Source organism: Euphorbia lathyris, chromosome 2 (assembly GCF_963576675.1).
Source record: "Euphorbia lathyris chromosome 2, ddEupLath1.1, whole genome shotgun sequence".
Lineage (NCBI taxonomy): Eukaryota > Viridiplantae > Streptophyta > Magnoliopsida > Malpighiales > Euphorbiaceae > Euphorbia > Euphorbia lathyris.
In genome coordinates, this window is record NC_088911.1 from 111,047,836 (window position 1) to 111,065,829 (window position 17,994).

Here is a 17,994-nt window from a genome sequence, read left to right on the forward strand (position 1 = left end):
AGATCAGAATTATAGAAAATAGACAGAAATTAGAAGAGAGAATAGTCGGAAGAGAGAAGGAAGTGAAGATTACTATTTTTCATTGATAATTACCCAGTACAGATGCATGACCTAAATAGGATAAGGATTAGTACGGTGACTCAGCATAGTACAGTGACTCAGCATGGCCAGTACTATTGTACCTTTACATTCCTTAGCTGGAATAACAATCTCCTAACAAACTAGAAAAGGACAAGGGAAATACCATAATTAAAACAGCAAGGGTAACAAATAGATAACCAATAACAGATTTAACTAACTCATAGAATAATATCATTTTTAGTCCTTCTACTTTTTATGTCTACGCTGATACGTGACATAACACCCCTAGGTCTCACCCATGAAGCATTCATGATGGTTTTCTATTGTTACAATCTAAATAAAGTACAGAAAATAAAACCAAAACCATGACAATGGAGAAAATATACTTCTATTGACATTGTCTACTATCAACTGGCCTGTAAATTCCCACTTTTCCTTTTAGCAAAGAAAGAAATGGCTGTACACTTACAAATTTTGTTTTTGTTTTCCCTTTTCTCCTATTCCTGTACAAATCTTCTACATGGGATCCCTAAGGACTTCCAAGCGGTCCGACTTAACCGATCGATATGCTATCTTCTTCTTCATTGCTCTCTAGCTTACCAGAAGTTCGGTAATTTGATCGTACATTCTGGTGCAAAAGAAAAATCAAATTAAGCAGCCAGTATGAATGCTTATGATATTCACTAATGAAACATCCCAAAAACAAACTACATTCCCAACACTTCCCCCAGCAACCAACCATCAAAGCACAACGAGAAAAAATAGAAATAAGAATTACTAAATGACATGTACCTCTAACAATGTGACGTAATAGAAATCCTCCATATGCTGCATAAATGCAGTGCCATCTCGAATAGCACGAAAAATATTTATTTCAGTTTGCAGTATTTTCTCGATGAGCTCCATCTCGCCTTTCATCTATAAAAGATTTTCAAAATCAACAACTCATCAATCAAAGAATCGATTCTCAAATGAACATTAATGTGCAGAAAATAGGGCAACAACAGCATGGATATTGTTAAAGAAACCACACGGTTATGATATTTCCAACAATTCATGTCTTCCATGAAATTTTTTGTTGACAGACAGAATGTTGAAGTGCAATTCTGATACAACTTCACATTGACATTATGGAAATAATGCAGATATGAATGCATATACAAGTTAAGCATTTTATTACGCCCAAACTACAGTGGAACAAAATCAAAGACGAGCTATATCTGTTATGGGTTCAGGAACTAAAGGAATTTTGGATTAATTCTACCAAAGAAAATCACAGTTGAAAGAAAGTAACTTCTTAAACAATGAGACATGAGACGTCTAAGGTCTTGTATTCGTTCGAACAATGAGAAGTACAACACAACTATGAATCTGAGAAATGGTTCATGTATATAATGGAAGCTTCTTGTCCACAGAAAAATGGTTTTTTTCAGGACAATAAGTCAGATCAGACAAGAATTTGTTGAATTAACAAGTAAATATGGCTATTCCTTACAATCGGATTTGTATGAGAGCAGTGTCCCCAAAGATATTCATTTGCAAGTCCTTCGAGAACCACATCTAAGGTCCTTCCAGATAAGTCTATGATACACTTTTACCTTAAGAATCCCAAACACTTTATCTATCCTCGTCTCATTCTCATTGACAAAGAAGGCATCAAATACAGGCTAGGTTTGGGGCTATATTATCGTTTATTATCACTTAGCAGATTGGCTTGACAAATGAAAGAAAGGATTCATAGTAATTGAATATTTAACATATTTAAGAAAATCAACAATAACAAGTCCTCAATTTTCCAGCTAGATTTTTAACTGTGCTTCTAATATCAATGGAAACTAAGAGGTAAAATCCCTGGGGTAGTCTGATGTCGATGTTTCTGCGTATGGGCAGAAGCTGAGAGTGTCATTTGTCATCAGTACATAACATAGAGAGTTTCAGCACTCAATGTAGCAGAAAATTTCATTTGAATTGTACAGAAAATATGAAGAAGAAGAAGAAATTATAAAGAATAACAAATATGGAGACAATCATACACAAAGCTTTGGCTTCATAACACCAAAACTCTGTAATTGAGAAAGTAACATCATTGCATAATTCAATAGTGTAAACAAAGGCCTAACTCACCGCAAAAGGTACCTCAAAGGATAAGGATTGTATCATATATATATATATAAGGAGCCAGATAACTCCTTAATTAAAACATAAGGAGGTGAAAGAAAAATACCCAAAGATAAGAGGGTCCGTTCTTCCAAGACAGAAAACTACACCTGGGAAACGCAACCCAGAACAGAGGACAGGGGCTAGAAATCAACTAGGCTCTGTAATTGGAGAGAATATAATTCTTGTGTATTACAATGAGCATGATACACCTAAACATATACATGATACTATGCTATACAAGGTAAGAGTAAAAATTGCATTTACACTAATTCCTAAGAGCTAATTATTCTATAATAGCTATGAAAAAGCTATATTCTGTAACAAATAGGAATTCTAACACCTTGAAAATGCATCTTGGAACATTATGTTAATAATAAATAAATAAAAATTGAAAAATATGAAACCCAATGTAACTTCCAGACTGTAATAACTCCCACTTGCATATTAGAGCTTAGTAGCAAACTAAATTCCTAGACTGGCCACCAATGTTAACCACGTGAACAATTATGATATAGAAAAGTAAATAAGCACAACAGCATTATGAAGCAAAGAACATACAAACTCGTTGACGAGAACATCTGGTGTTGACTCCCCAATCACGTCAACGGGATAACCATCCTTCGAAAGTTCCAAATTCTCCTGAATGGAAAAATGTGTAGTAGTAAATCAATATATAGATCAATTCACAAACTAAATTGGAAAAGGAAACACATAGTAATTATTAACTATTGTCAAACATTCATTACATTTGCAATTAGAACACTGCGACCATAGTTGAAACTAATTATACCAACTACCCATTACTTTTTTTAATGTAGAATTAGTGAAGTCCTTTCTTTGGGAGACAAGTAATTAACAATAAAAAAGAAACCAACCAGTCTCACCGTTCATCAGTTTGCAATAGAGCCAGCCTAAGTATTAAAGTATTAAATGTGAACAATAACTTATTAGCTTTAGCTCTGAAATGCTAACCCAAGGAGAAGGATCAATTTCAACCAAATAATACCTGAAACTTACATTAATGCAGCTATTTAACCCACAAATTACTGATCAGATGACCTATAAAGGAGAATGCAGTTTCAGAAGCACCATAGACCACTCGAAACCAAAAAAAAAAAGCGAGAATATTGCAATTCCTCATTCATGTCAACATCCAGAGGAATATGGCCTGATGTGTCTGGTTGAGCAGTTTCTGAAGGAATAACAGGCAGCAGTGGTGAAGATGCATAGAGCGCTTGGTAATGAATGGAAATTGATCTAGGGAAGGAAAGGATTTTTTTAAATGATGTAATAAATAAAAATTTAAATATAGATGTTTTGTTTAAGTAAATTTACTTATTTACCCTTCATATTTCAAAGTTAAATAAGAAATCAAGGATAAATTAGTGAATGTCAAAGTATGACACATTCTCTCTTCCCATCCTCCCAATTTGGAAGGATCGGTTTTGGTGGGACCCATAACGGGGAGGATGGAAGAAACTTTTCACCCTTTCAATACTGCCCCTCTCCTCCATCCTCCCCTCAAACTCTCAAAACAAGCACTACCCTGAAGTCCCCATGGAATAGCAGTGGAGTAAGATCAATTTGCTCCACTTTAAAGATGAAAAAAGCATCCCTTCAATCCACAAAAGAATAAAATTAAGCATAAAACAAACATCAAGAAAATTCATACAGCATGAAGTGAGTTTCAACAGAAAAAAATTGACTGTCAAAAAGGTAACTCACCAAAGCATCTACTAGTTCTCCAGCTGCTAAATAAACAGGCTGAGCGACATGGCAGTAGCCCATCAAGCGAGGAACTGTTGGTATAATATCTCTATGATTTACAACTCTCCAGGTGTCTTTAACTTTCTGTACATGTTGATATAAAATGTTGGTCAGGCATTCGAATAGAAGTTTTTAGAGTTCAAGATAAGGATATCTCGTCAGTGTCACTTGGAAAAAATTCAGCCATGTACTCTTAATAAAACACACACACATTTGTATTCTACATGCATAATGTAGATGTTAAAATGAAAGCAGAGCCAACCAACTAAAACATGCACGCATATAACCATATAGCTACATATACTCATGTGGTTACCATCATGGGTTTGGTGATTGAAAGACAAGATTGAGATTTATGAAAGGAGGCTAAAACATAAATCTACTGCAAAAGAAAAGGGAAAAAATAACTGAACTTTTCATGCTCAACCACAAAGTACAATTGCTTTAAATGTTTCAGTAAAGAAATCTGGTCCACTGAGATTCTCTTTTCTTAACTTGTATTGGAGTTTACTTGAGATTTGACCTTGCAAAAGTGTTTTGATTACTGAAACTTAAGAGACTATATATCAAAGCAGTAAACCTTATTCCGAACACGATGAAACATTATCTTTTTCATTTTTTTTAATTCCTACAATTCATTGGTATTGTTTGGGCCTTTAAAAATTTATAGAGTAGAGATCATTCATTTTTTCAACAAATGAGATTAATATAATTATGAATTCTTACTGGAAAACGATTCCATTATAAACTAGAATAAATTCATCAAATTAAACAATCCCCGCAATTCCTTCACCAAGGATTCCATGAATTGAGTTCTACATGATCTAATTATAACAAAAATTTATATTATTACCTGATTATACACTTCTGCGAACTTTCTGTTACCAAGTCTGGGAGACCCAAAGTTATACATAGTCACGGAAATAGCACCACACCTAAGGCACAGAATGAAGAAAAAATAAATCAATATATCTTGAAGAAAAAAACTTCCTTACAGCAGATTTAACCTCATCTAGAACATGAAACAAGAATGGACTCACTTCGATAACTGGCTTGATGAAAGTTCAAGAGCAAGAAGTGTGGCTAATGCGCCACCCAAACTATGACCAGTAACAAAAACACGCCATTTAACTGGTGGTTCTTCTCCATCGTCACTATCAACAAAATTAAAGACGAAGATATCAACTAAAAAATGCACATTCAGGCACTAATGATTTAGCTCAGGAAACAAATGAGTAAAAGTACAAAAGCAACAACAATGGTTCCTCCTCCTCAATATGCAAACATCAACACTCTTTAGAATGTCATGAAAAGACTAACAAATAGGCGTTCAAAGAAAATGATCCATTAACTGGATTTATTATTTATTGGGAAAAAGTATAGGTTTTTGGGTTAATAACATGAGATGTTCTTGAACCTTAAAAAAAACCTATTAAGCCCCTAAGCATTTTTCTTTTTTTAACCAATTCAGTCTTCCAAATTAATTTGGCACTTAAAAACTTAAACTTTCCCTAATCATGGTACATACTATCAAATGGTATTGAACTGTGGCCCTTGTCCATAGTTTTAGTTTTCTTGCTAAGCATACCATTTGATAGTATGTACCATATTATTGTCACATACATGTTTTCTGTTTCGAATCTTCTCTCATTCATCAATCCAGCCACTTAAGCATTATGAAAGTTTAGTATGCGATGTGGGGAATGTAAACCCAAGGAAGAGGAATGCTAGCACATTCAACATAATCCCAATTGATGTGGTGAAAGTTTATATTAATAGTAAAGGTCATATTTTCTTTCTTTTCTATGTGATTGGAAAATAAAGCAATAGTTAGTTAATATATTATAGATAATGATTTATTTAAAGAATACCATCTCAATTCATCCCATTTCATCTGATCCAAGAAGTGATATGGTTCTGAAGGATGAACTAAATACGGACATTTCCGATACCAATCAAGAGGACTTATCTGTTTCAATACCCCTTTGAGATCCTGAGAAATGGACACCAATGTTCTTGCTGGAGAACTAAAGAACTGAGCTTCTTTTCATAGAAGAGCAATGAAAACAAGTTACTGCATTAACAGCACAGGCATATACAGAAGGAATTCAAGCACAAATTGCTGGATGTCTTGATATATACTGAAATGCGTACCCTCTCTTTCAATCTGGATCTATCTATCACATTTTCCCTCTTTTTGTGAATTTGCATGCACCTATTAGTTCAGTGCTGAATTGTCTAAAGCGCATGACAAAGATTTAGGTTTCCCCTATTTTGTGAAAACAGAGATACCTTCACAAAAATTATCGATCAATTTGGCTTATGAAATGAGTACAACTTATGGGGACAACTTCCGGGGAAACAAAAGTTAAACAATCCTAGAGAAAAGTTCTAGGAATTCGCAGTCATCATTATCATTCTCCAAAATTGTCACAGGAACTCATCCAACCAGAAACAAATTTAACAAGAATTAAAAAGTAGAACTTACTTATAACCAATTGCTAGTTTAATGATGGAGATGATTCTTGTCCTGACGGAATCATAAGCGCTTAAAAAACCACTATGAACCTGAAAATTTTATACCAGTATCAACTAAACTATAAACCTTTGCAATAGTTCTTTGTACACTATCCATGTTATAAATATTATCCAAAACAATAACCAGTTATGCAGATGAATACCTGAATTTCTTCCTTAAAATCTCCACCAATCCTTTCAGGATTTAAGCTACAGAAGTTGGCGTTTCGAATTAAGTAACTAGTGTTAAAATTAAAAATGAAAAAAAGGCTAGAATAACCATAATTCTGAAATAGAAGAGAAGTATGGATGTTTAGATGCAATATGCAAATTGCATTTAACTTGATAATATATCAATTAAGAAAATATGATGTACATAAATATAACCACACTAAATCAGATTTTTCAATTCCAATTACATGGGTATAAATCCACCTCCACCAATTGGTGGAATAACATTGTCAAAATACAATAACTAACAAATAATTTGTATACATTAACTGAAAGAGTTCTCAAAGATGAAGGTAATACATTTTCCACAACCTTTTCATTTCATAAAAAAAATTTAGAACCGTGATGAGACGCCTGGTCCTAGCAATTTAGTCCATGAAAACAGGCTCACTCTTAACCACATTATAGAGATGAATAAAACAAAAAGAATTAAGACAGATACTTGACATTACCCGGCAGGAACTAGCTTCAAATCAGTTAGCAAATCCTTCCATTTTGTCTGACAAAATAAGAAACCAAGCAAGTCAAATACAGCTATTCGAACAGTCATGCTTAGATAATTTGAAGATATGACATACTTGTTCGGTTCCTCTGAAAGCGACAACTAATCTTTTCCGTGCAGAATCACGCCAGATTGCTACCTGTGGCTTCCTACAAATTAGTGCTCAGAGGAAAATAACATTCTGGTATTAAATAGAAATGGTTTTTTTCTTTCTCTATTTATTGAAAAGTGAACCTGTGTATCAGTTGATTCATTATCCAAAAAACATAATTTCTCAAATTCGGACTTAATAAAACTCGGGTGGCCCAGTGAAGTAGCAAGCATTGCCCATGCCTCCATTGCACTTTCTGCAGTTGAAAACAGTTCCCTCATTTCCTCAGCTTTTTCTTCATCTAATCCAGATGTATCCGGAGAGCTTAGAAATTTCTCACTCTCAGATGAATTCTTTCCTGAAAAACGTGCCTCTTTGTTTAATTTAGAAACCGTGGATGTCAAAACCATCAATGCTCCTAACACAGAATCAGTTTGCCTTAGTAAATCCTCAGTTGCCTTTTTTATATCTGGAAGTGAAGGCTGGATTGTGCTAATGACAGAGAGGGCACTTGCTTTATCACTGTCGACATCCTGACCTTCAGGTGTTGCAAGTCCTGATTCAATATAAGTTGCTTCAGCTATCTTTTGTGACTGCAGTCCAATTTTGTTCAAAAAGTCTAAGCCATCCCACTTCAATTCCATAGAAGCATCAAGTCCCAGTTTCTGAACAACATTTTGGTTGATAACATCAGCAAAGTTCTTCCAGAAATGTTCATTTGATTGCTTAGTCTCACCAGCTTTTGCTGCCAATTCTGCGACATAACCATTATCTAAGCCACCAGCTTCAGTCTGGGATGACTCTGACTGACTTGCTTCCATGCAATTTGTGTCATCCAATTGGACTTCTGAAATATTCTCATTCAAAGTGACTTCTGCAATATTCTCTATCTCTGAAGGATTGTCCGGCACTACAATATTATTGGATTTCTGCACAACTTCTGACTCATTACTTTTTAAGAATTGATCCTTAGGAAGGTATGCATCATTGAATGACTTCAATTGGCCAAAAGCATATTCAACAAACTGACGTGCAGGCACTGCCTCAGAGCCAACAATGGTTCCCATTGCAGAATCAAACCCATTTATTTGAAGAAATTCTGAAACAAAGGGAGGCCACCACCACTTTTTTTCTTCTACAATCTCATCAAAATTTTTATATTTAACCTGAAATCTCATCAATAGTCAGCAAGTATTAGGAAAAGTTATTGAACAAAATGTTGCTCAGTTGAAAGTCTAAATTTGGCTGGGATTAACACCAACTCATCCATAAAACTTCAGGGTACTGAAACTCCATGAAATAAATTGAACTCCCTTTAGAAGCTGAGAATACTGATATTTAAAGCACAACTCTAAAATCTACATCATATGATAAAGCATTAATTAAAATCATCGAAGTATGTTGTATATTGTTCCTATAACCTTTCAACTGCTAACCAAGTTCTCATAAACCCATTCTTTTGATTCTATGTTGTGGAGAATGAAAGCTCTCGTTTGACTAGAATTCAGAACAAGATTATGCAATTCCATTTGGTGAGTAAAAATGTAACATGATTCATCACTGCAATTAAAAAAGGCATCGTGGCAAAGAATAAATTAAATTTGAGTTAACTTCATCCAAAAGTTCTTCTGCATCATATCCGCTTCACCAATGATTTATCATAATCGCTTCTCTTTACTAAAATTCCTATTTCAGTGCATTATCTTTTCCCACATATGGTATCCATTCTTTTCTAGGTTTGTCATCGCTTATCATCTAGCTTCCCTCCATTCAAGTTTGAAATATATTCTACAAAATCACAACATACAAAAATTTGATTGAGTTGCAGCTGTAGAACAGGAGGCATCGAGTACAAGAAACAAAATCTGATATAAAACATTAACATGATAGATAACTGTCAGATATTAATATAAATTGAGCCTTCAACTATCAGCTTAAACTTTTAGTGCAATTGGTTCCATGACCTGGTATGAGAGCCTCTTTGACCAAGTGATCAAGAGTTCGATTCCAGGCAACCCCATTTGTTGATTTAATTTCACACATGGTAAGATGGGTCTGTACTGGTGAGGCTTCAAGCCCAATTGGCATTAGCATGCGGGGTGTGTCAGATATTAATGTAATTGGGCCTTTAACTATTACCTTAAGCTTTTAGGCCAATTGGTTCCATGACAATAACCACCCCAAAAATTATAGAACTTGAAACAGGGAAGTCATCAACAAAAATGTACTGCAAAAATAAAATACAGAAAAAACAAACAGGTACCTTGAATTCAGAGGACCTAGCATCAGATATCAATGGTAACACGTAGACGTTGGCCACTTCTTTATCCAACACCGTGTATATTCATAGTATTATCATCAAGTTATAGGAACAAAAGGAAAGAAGGGGAATCAAAATGTCAAAAAACAAGCAGAAGAAAGGCTGATAGTTTTTTTGAAACGAAGAAAGGCTGATAGTTGAGAAGACATCTTTTAACTTCATGTCAAGAGGCATAAAGTATTCAAGAAGGTCATTTCTGAAAGCGTGCACATTTTGAAGAGCTACATTTATGATCTTACAAGCTAAAACCAGGAGAACTTGGTATGCAGCCAAAGCACAACAACTTTACAACATGAAATTGGAGATGCCACTACTGGTTGGGCATAGAAAATTTGAAAAGCACCTTTGATAAAGTGTACAGTAGGTTTTTTTCAGGAAAGCTCCAGTTAAATGGTACATCCCATACTGCATTTTCTTGTAGCTTAAAGAAGTGGAACGCCAGACTCCAAAAGAAATTCTTCTCATGCTAGTCCAAATACATGCAGTAGATGGTGCTTGAAGAAGATACTTGAAGAAGATATAAAACAACAAAAGGAAAAAAGCAAATTCCATTATAGTTGCCCTTTACGTAAAAGAATGATTCAAGGAGAAATGTTCTGAAGATATTTTTATAAAGCTTACTATATTAATTTATTACAGGAAAATGTTAGCAGCGGTTAACTTTTGGGATATGAGAAGCAGATACTTTCCAGATCCTGCTTTTACTGGAAAAATCAATCCTATCAATATTTCATGAATTCGACTTTAAGTAGAACCTATGTTTTCGGAAATGCCATCCATTCGAACAATGAAAACTTCTAACAAAGCCAATAACCAGAGTATCCTATTCCTTCAAAGCAAACAAAATTTCCCACAAAGGTGATTAAGAAGTCAGTTCACTAGATTTAACACATGAACATTCTTCCACTACAAACTCACCTCTAATTGAACCTTCCCACCACCACCCATCCCTTCCAATTCCACCAGCACCTCATGCAAGTTCCCTAGCAAAAAAATATTAAAGTATGGACTTCTGTGAAGCAGTCAATGGATCCAACTAGATATGCTACTATTAACAGACAGATTAACGGCATAGTAACAACAATCGTGATTTTATCAGAAATATATTATCTATAATTTTTATACGCCTGTCACACAATGAACACAAACACAAGTATGATGCGGAAAATGGCAATTAGGTGTAAGTTTAAAATAACAAAAGCACTAGCTCAATTTGATCTTTCAGTCTGAACGCATCCAAATTATTTCCATGCCAATGATTCACTAAATTCTCACCATCACAGAGACTTTCCAGACTAACAGCAGCATTTCCCATGCGTTTGTGTGGAGTTACAAGGTTGGCATCCCAAACAGCAACCTGAAGTTCATGACTTTATGTCAGATGATAATTTTTGTTCTGAACATTTCTTGCTAAATAACAACATAGGTTTTAGATCACGCATTTGTATCACACGCTGAAACCTTTTCTCAGGTTTGCTAATGAACAAATCAAGAAAGTAATGTCATCTTCAAGGATTGAAGTTTCATTTTGAGCCATATGCTAGGGTGGCAGTAATAGAAAAACTAGCAAACAATTGGGTATAGCTCGATTGGTACATAGATGTGATATAATTCATCACTTAATTAAGTCTACGCAACAACTAGAGAAAAATAATTGCAAAGTGAAATATTGGAATCTGAAAGGTATCACAAAGTGATTCATAGTAACACTCTGGTCCAATACCGTGTAGATATTGTCCGCTTTGGCCCAAATCCAACACCTTGGGCCTCACGGCTTTAAAACGCGTCGGATGTATTGGATTCACATCTTACTAATAAGCCCCAATCACTCCCTCTCCATTTCCGATGTGGGATTCAGTTCATTCCTGCCCTATCGCCATCCTTAGGGCCGCTCCTTGCTTAGGCCTTCTACCCCGGCGCCATCCTCTCCGGACCGGGTCGTTACAGGCCCACCAGCTTCAGCCTGGTTCGTTCCCGAACCACACATCGTACATGGAGAGTCGGCTGTGATACCAATTGTAACACCCTGCCCAATACCATGCAGATATTGTCGCTGTTGCCCAAATCCAACACGCATAAAAAACAAAACTATATATTCAAATTTAACTGGTATACATCATGCTTTCTTTAAGTCAATGCAACTAGGAACAAAAATTAAAAAATGATTATTTGGATGTATTGCTAGTGATTTCCAAATTATAAACGAAACTAGGATGCCAATTTCTGACATGACAACACGATCCATTTGACAAAATGATCGTTTTTGTGTCATCTATATCATATATAATCATGCGGAATATATAGATTACATAACACAATCATGGCACCATAACCCGTTTTGACACCCCTAACAAAAATTTATATTAAATACGAATTATTTTTTGACCTGAAGATTTTTTGTTGGATGTTGCTTAAAATTGAAAGTGAACTTCTCATTCCATGTTGGCTCCTTTTTCCTGTCAACATTCAATAGCATATGCATAATTTGCAATTAATTGTTAGTAATTGAGAGGGGAGAGCTAGAATGAATTGCTCTCTCGTATGATTGCTTAACTAAAATTTGATAAAGAATCTGTAACATGATTCAAGGACAAGTAAGCCCTAATTCTTCTCCACCAAGTTCCATGAACAGCACAATGGACATACTTTCAAGTCTATGGCTTTATTTCTTGGTCACAGAAAAGTATCATAACAAAATTCATAACATGCAATAGGCATTTCACAAGTGAGCAAGAAAAAGTAAATAACATACTAACAATTGTATAGGAAAGAATTGTCCCAAATGATACTATTATAAATGATATGATTGAATATGATGTAGGATTTAAGAAATTTGAAGCATTATGGATTATAAAAGCTACAGAAATGCATGGAAAATTTACAATGAACAACCTGGAATGCTTGTGCAAGGTTTGAAAAGACAAAGTAAATCAGAAGGAACACTAGAAAATTGGAAATGTTGTATTCAAATTAGGGATAAGTTCAAAAAAAGAAAAACCCGTGATTTCGCATTTAGATGATGATTGTCTAATTTTTTGTGATAAAATGGTACGTGTGGTTTTCGATGACTGATAATTAAAGGTCCACTTCATATTAACATCTGACACACACCCCACACGCGAATGCCCACCATGTCATGGAATCAATTGAACTAAAAGATCAAACTGATAGTTAATATCTGACAGGTTTCATCTGGCCTATTATTTAAAAACAAATTCTTCTAGTGTGTTATTTCTTTGTTTTTTTCTGAATGACTGGAAATTGACCGGAGAAAAATGCCCTCTGCCACATCATCAACTCAACACTGATATCAAAAATTTCTTCTGACTTTAACAGTGTTACTAAAAATTTCTTTTTTTGCCAACTTTTAAATGTCAAGAAAATCTGAGCAGTATATTTATATAATTAGATTCAATCTTTAGACATTATTATTTACTACCCAAATATTAAAGAACTTACCCCCATTTAATCTTGCTTTTGACAACCTGGCCATCCAATTGCATGACAACATAAGGATCACTTGTTCCCTGGAAGTACATCAAAAGTTGTACAGACAATGTTAAATCCTGAAGGCAGGGATAGAAAATGGTGTTGTGATTCTGAAGCAACCAACAACACCAATGCAATACAGTTTGATAACGCACCCATGGATCCATTGCAGGCAAATCAAGACCGTTCTTTAGCTTTATAAACAATTGACCATCATATATCTCACGTACAAATGTCCTACAAACATGTAAAATAGAATTCACTTTAAGAGGTGAGCAAATAGAACTCTAATTCCCTGTGTGATGGTAGCACTTTGCTTCTAAACACAGACATAAAAACAATATATGCACACAGACATTCATTACGTATTGCAAATGCAGTTAACAGTGAGGAAAATCACTAATCTCTAAGCTTCAATTGATGAAAGTGATTACATACTCTAAAAGGTATACTGTCTTACAACCTGCAGCATCAATCTCGCTCCTACCAACCTTTGCCTGATAAAAAAAATCCAGCATAACAAAATAATTAAGCTTTGAATTCTCATTCTGTCAAAGCACATGTTTGCTATGGGCTTGGGACTGCCACTGGATAATTGAATTATTTATTTCATTTGCTTCACTATTAAAATGCTAAAGGCCTAATTATTCTTTTTTCATGTTTAGAATTTAAGATTTCAAATTCCAAGCTTTTCAATATCCTCACTGTTTTTAACAATTCAAAAAGGATGAACAGGATGAAACATATGAGCTCTACCCACTTTCCTTCAATTCTCTTCTTAACCAGTCAATTTTCTAAGTTCACGTCCAAATATCCAAATAATTTTAAAAGGGAATCTCCGCTTTAAGCCACACAGTTTAAGGAATTAAATAGATATGTTAGGCTTTCAATTCCTTTTCTCTAATGAACTTCTCCCCAAATTGAATCCAAACAAAGTAAAAAGGCAGGAGAATGCATTACAGGAGGACTCGTGTAAGCTTCGAAAGCGAAACCAGCCAGAACAACAGCAAGATTGATATCGAAAGGAGGCCGCTCATTCCCATCCTGAACAGAAACATTCTCAATCGCAGCATTCGCCTTGGACAAGCAACAAATAGGTTGAACTCCACCTCTGCCTAAACAGTGACTCTCCCTCAAATAAAAAACCTTAAAATTCCGGTAAAACGAAACCGCAAACGGGCGGTAAAAACTGAGATTCCGGTTTCTGCGAGAAGGAGCACTGAAACAGGAATAGAAACGAGGATTGGCTTGCAGAGACGCCATGGGCAAGCGAAGCAGTAGTAGAAGAGGAGGTATGAATAGTCGGAAATTGAGCGTTATAACAGTAATTTTGTGTGGACCATGCAAGTAAGAAAGAAGAAGAAGAAGAAGAAGAAGAAGTTGCACGTAGGAAAGCGAGAACCTTTCAGAACTTTTGTGGAGATTGGAGAAGAACGCCAAATGAAATGAGTTATGGATTATTTATTTTACTAAAATTAATTAAACTTCAATTGTTTTGTCTCATTTGAATTTGTTAAAATAGGAAACGGTGAAGGTTGCTCTGGTTACGGGTTAGAGTTTTAGAAGCTGTCTCTTGCTAAATAAATTGGTATGAGAAAGCTTGTCCTAAGTATATCCTTATGGTGGGATCCCGCTTCGGACACTCGCTCAGCAAGGACGCGTAGTGCACCGGACCGTCCTTTTTAGGAAAAATTAAATATATTTAAAGACTGAAAAAAAAATACATGAACCAAAAAAACAACAAAAAAGGAAAACAATCCTTATTACATAAAAGGATTAAATTGAAAAAAAGGAAAACAATCTTTATTACATAAAATTATTAAAAAGCAAAATTGGTATCCACGTGAACACTCGTCATTTCTTGCTTTGTTCATTGGTACCAAGAGTATTCTTCACACCATCTACCACTCCTTGAGCCATGTTCTTCACGGATTCTCCGGTCTACATCATTATTTAATATTTATCAAAACAAAAACAAAAGAGAAAACCCGACTGACATGACATAATTGACACAAGATTGAGAAATAGTACCTGCTGCAAGAAACCACTGGGATCTTCCTTGGCATGTTGGGCGTTATCAGCGGTTTTGTCTCTGGCTACTTGTGCCTTGTCTTGAACAGTTTCAGTAACGTGGCTTGCCTTTTCCTGTGCCAAATTACAAATCAATCAATAAATTAAATACAGAAATCTACATTATATTATATTGACTTAATTGATTAAGTTGTAACATTTCTTACTTCCGCGTTGGCTCTGGTTTGGCCGGCATCGAAGCTTTGTTGCATGTTTGCCATAATTTGTTGCGAAAAGTGTTGTTGGTAAATATTTGGAATTAATGTTTGAATTGTGAATGTTTTATTTTCTACATTCTTGAGGGGTGTATTTATAGGAAGAATATATTGGAGTTTTACACATTTGTAGGTTAACTCTTATTTTTCTGCTAATGAATAGGGATTACTGGGTTTGTTTAGGCTCCTGTTTTTTCTCACTAGGAACAATTCAAATCTTCTATTAAAATCTATGGATTTTCGGGTAATATAAATTGCAAAAGTATTTGCTTTCCAAAAAGCCATGTGTAGAAAAATATATTATATGACTAGATAATTGTAAGCAAATTATATTTTCGGAATCATATAATTAAATTAGTATTTACTGTTTATTTTTTTTTGGTAGGACAAGGAAAAAAAAACAAACAAACAAAACGAAAGCCTAACCCGGGATCAGTCTAGGGTGGCTGACCCCAACCCTATCCTCAAGCAAAAGGGACAAAATAGAAGAAGGAGGAATAGAAAGGGTAGAAACACCTAACATCCCCCCATGCCCAGCCGCAGCCAAGCAATCCGCCACACGGTTTTGCTCCCTAAAAATATAATTAAATTAGTATTTACTATTTATTTAATAAAAGTATAATTTGAGTGTAACCCATTTTTTTTAATAATCAAATGTAAAATAAATATATAAACAAATAAAAAGTATTTGGTGTGTAGTTTCAAGGTTAACTAGTCGAAAACCCGTGCGATGCACGAGATATGAAACTTTTATATAATTTAGATAAATAAATAAATTGACGTATTTACTTTTAAGTAATTTTATATCATGCTATGAAAAAAATTTATATTATGTATATTTGAAATTAATATATATTTTTTATTGATAATTCAAATTAAATTAAATTAATTTTAAAAATAATTGATTAATTTTTTTATAGAATTTTAATTAAAGGTGAATGATTTATTTATTTTTACAAAATTCAATGATTTGTACTTTTAATAGATTTTCATTTTTTTATAACTGGAATTCTGTGAAACAATAATAATAAAATAGGAGATTAATTAAGAAATATATTAGAATATAATGAAAAATCAAAAATTGGATTAAACTACAATTAAAATTAAATATTATATTTGCGATACAAAAGAATTACAATTTATGTTAAATAAAAATTTAATTAAACTACAATTAAAATTAAATATTATATCTACGATACAAAAGAATTACGATCTATGTTAAAATGGAAGCAACATCAATATATTATGTTATAAACTATTACAATCAATACTTTTCTAATGTTACACATGAAGAAACTTTATCAATTCAATATATTACACATACAAAAAAATAAAATTTATAAGAATTAGTCACAAATTCATCTTAATGGTAATCATATTGCTTGATTGAATTTCATGATCACCAAGTATTCGAATTCAATTATTTACTCTGCTACAATAACTCAATATATCCAATTGGGTCAGCTTAATGTGGTGATTTCTCCTATTTTCATCTCGTAATATCTCATCAAGACATTCATTCAATTTGTTCTTCATTCTTTCACTATATAAAATATCAGTCACGCTCGCAAATATCATTTATTTGACTTCATTAATATTTTCTAACAATTATATATTCTTGAATTTCGTAAGCAAGGAAAACAAACAAAAGAATAAAAAACAAAAATGAAGAGACAAAAAAGATAATCAGGAGAGAACTATCTTCCTCTCGTTTTTTTTCGAAAATAAGAGAGAATGTCAAGATATTTTTTTGATATAAAGAGAGAATGTCAACATATAAGAATATAAAGAGGAGAGTGGAAATTTTTTTTTCCCATTAATTAAAAATTCTATTTTTCTTAATGAAGTATTAAGCCTATAAATTAATTTTAGTTCAATAGAATTAAATCACAATTGTAATCATTCAGCATAAAAAAATGTTTTATAATTAAAATGTGAAATTAATTCTATTAATTAGAATCATTATGCTAACATTTGAGAATTTGAAAAGATTCAAATAATAATATTTTTTAATTAATATTTTCCAACAACTTGTCATATGATCATGTTTCATTTTCATCTGTTAAAAACTCTTGAAATACTAACAATTTTGTACAAACCACAATACAATAGTTAAAAACTATATAAGTCAATGTTGCAAAAATAATTATCTCAATATCTCATAATTAATGTACATTTTTAGGATTTTGAGTCTAGAGAACTGGGAAAAAATAATTTCTTCATAATAATAATAATATAACATAATTTATAATTGAAATAAACTTCATTATAAGTATAATATTTCAATACATCTTTAATATTTTATTCAATATGTTTTCCACTTTAATGAACAATTATTGTGTGAAACTTTATATCTATTTGTACCAAAATGCATAAAAATAAAAAAAAATACAATCCATATTCGTTAGATAAGCTCAAACTAAAAAAATGAGTGGATTTCAACAGATTCCGAATTGGAAAAATTAATTTAACTTCAATTAAAGCTAAAAATTGAGTTCATATAAAGCCTAAAATCTAAATTTTAGTTAGAGTTAACAATTGAAACGATAAC

The 17,994-nt window shown here is 33.4% G+C and overlaps 2 protein-coding genes across 2 annotated transcripts; both read right to left on the reverse strand.

Annotated features, from left to right (window-relative positions):
* Window positions 1-275: 275 nt before the first annotated feature.
* On the reverse strand, window positions 276-14,609 carry LOC136219444 (uncharacterized). Its single transcript, XM_066006855.1, has 18 exons — window positions 14,119-14,609; window positions 13,597-13,655; window positions 13,314-13,395; window positions 13,129-13,196; window positions 12,056-12,125; window positions 10,945-11,026; window positions 10,588-10,652; window positions 7,493-8,515; window positions 7,335-7,397; window positions 7,209-7,255; window positions 6,690-6,735; window positions 6,497-6,576; window positions 5,049-5,162; window positions 4,862-4,943; window positions 3,967-4,092; window positions 2,800-2,880; window positions 874-999; window positions 276-709 (listed from the first exon to the last, which is right to left on the reverse strand). The coding sequence occupies exons 1-18, from the start codon at window positions 14,419-14,421 to the stop codon at window positions 635-637; spliced, it is 2,592 nt and encodes an 863-aa protein (XP_065862927.1). The 5' UTR covers window positions 14,422-14,609; the 3' UTR covers window positions 276-634.
* A 267-nt stretch (window positions 14,610-14,876) lies between these two features.
* On the reverse strand, window positions 14,877-15,497 carry LOC136217933 (late embryogenesis abundant protein 7-like). Its single transcript, XM_066004640.1, has 3 exons — window positions 15,396-15,497; window positions 15,190-15,303; window positions 14,877-15,099 (listed from the first exon to the last, which is right to left on the reverse strand). Exons 1-3 carry the CDS (start codon window positions 15,447-15,449, stop codon window positions 15,013-15,015), a joined length of 255 nt encoding a protein of 84 aa, XP_065860712.1. The 5' UTR covers window positions 15,450-15,497; the 3' UTR covers window positions 14,877-15,012.
* Between the last annotated feature and the right edge of the window lie 2,497 nt (window positions 15,498-17,994).

What these genes read in the sequence shown, in the direction of transcription:
- LOC136219444 (XM_066006855.1), bottom strand. Translation starts at nt 14,421, where the DNA reads ATGGCGTCTCTGCAAGCCAATCCTCGTTTCTATTCCTGTTTCAGTGCT. An exon ending in GTGGGAAGGTTCAATTAGAG is followed by an intron (nt 8,516 to 10,587) that starts GTGAGTTTGTAG and finishes ATGAGATTTCAG; the next exon opens with GTTAAATATAAAAATTTTGA. An exon ending in TCATCAAGCCAGTTATCGAA is followed by an intron (nt 4,944 to 5,048) that starts GTGAGTCCATTC and finishes TCTGTGCCTTAG; the next exon opens with GTGTGGTGCTATTTCCGTGA.
- LOC136217933 (XM_066004640.1), bottom strand. Translation starts at nt 15,449, where the DNA reads ATGGCAAACATGCAACAAAGCTTCGATGCCGGCCAAACCAGAGCCAAC. An exon ending in AAACCAGAGCCAACGCGGAA is followed by an intron (nt 15,304 to 15,395) that starts GTAAGAAATGTT and finishes AATTTGGCACAG; the next exon opens with GAAAAGGCAAGCCACGTTAC. An exon ending in CCAGTGGTTTCTTGCAGCAG is followed by an intron (nt 15,100 to 15,189) that starts GTACTATTTCTC and finishes ATAATGATGTAG; the next exon opens with ACCGGAGAATCCGTGAAGAA.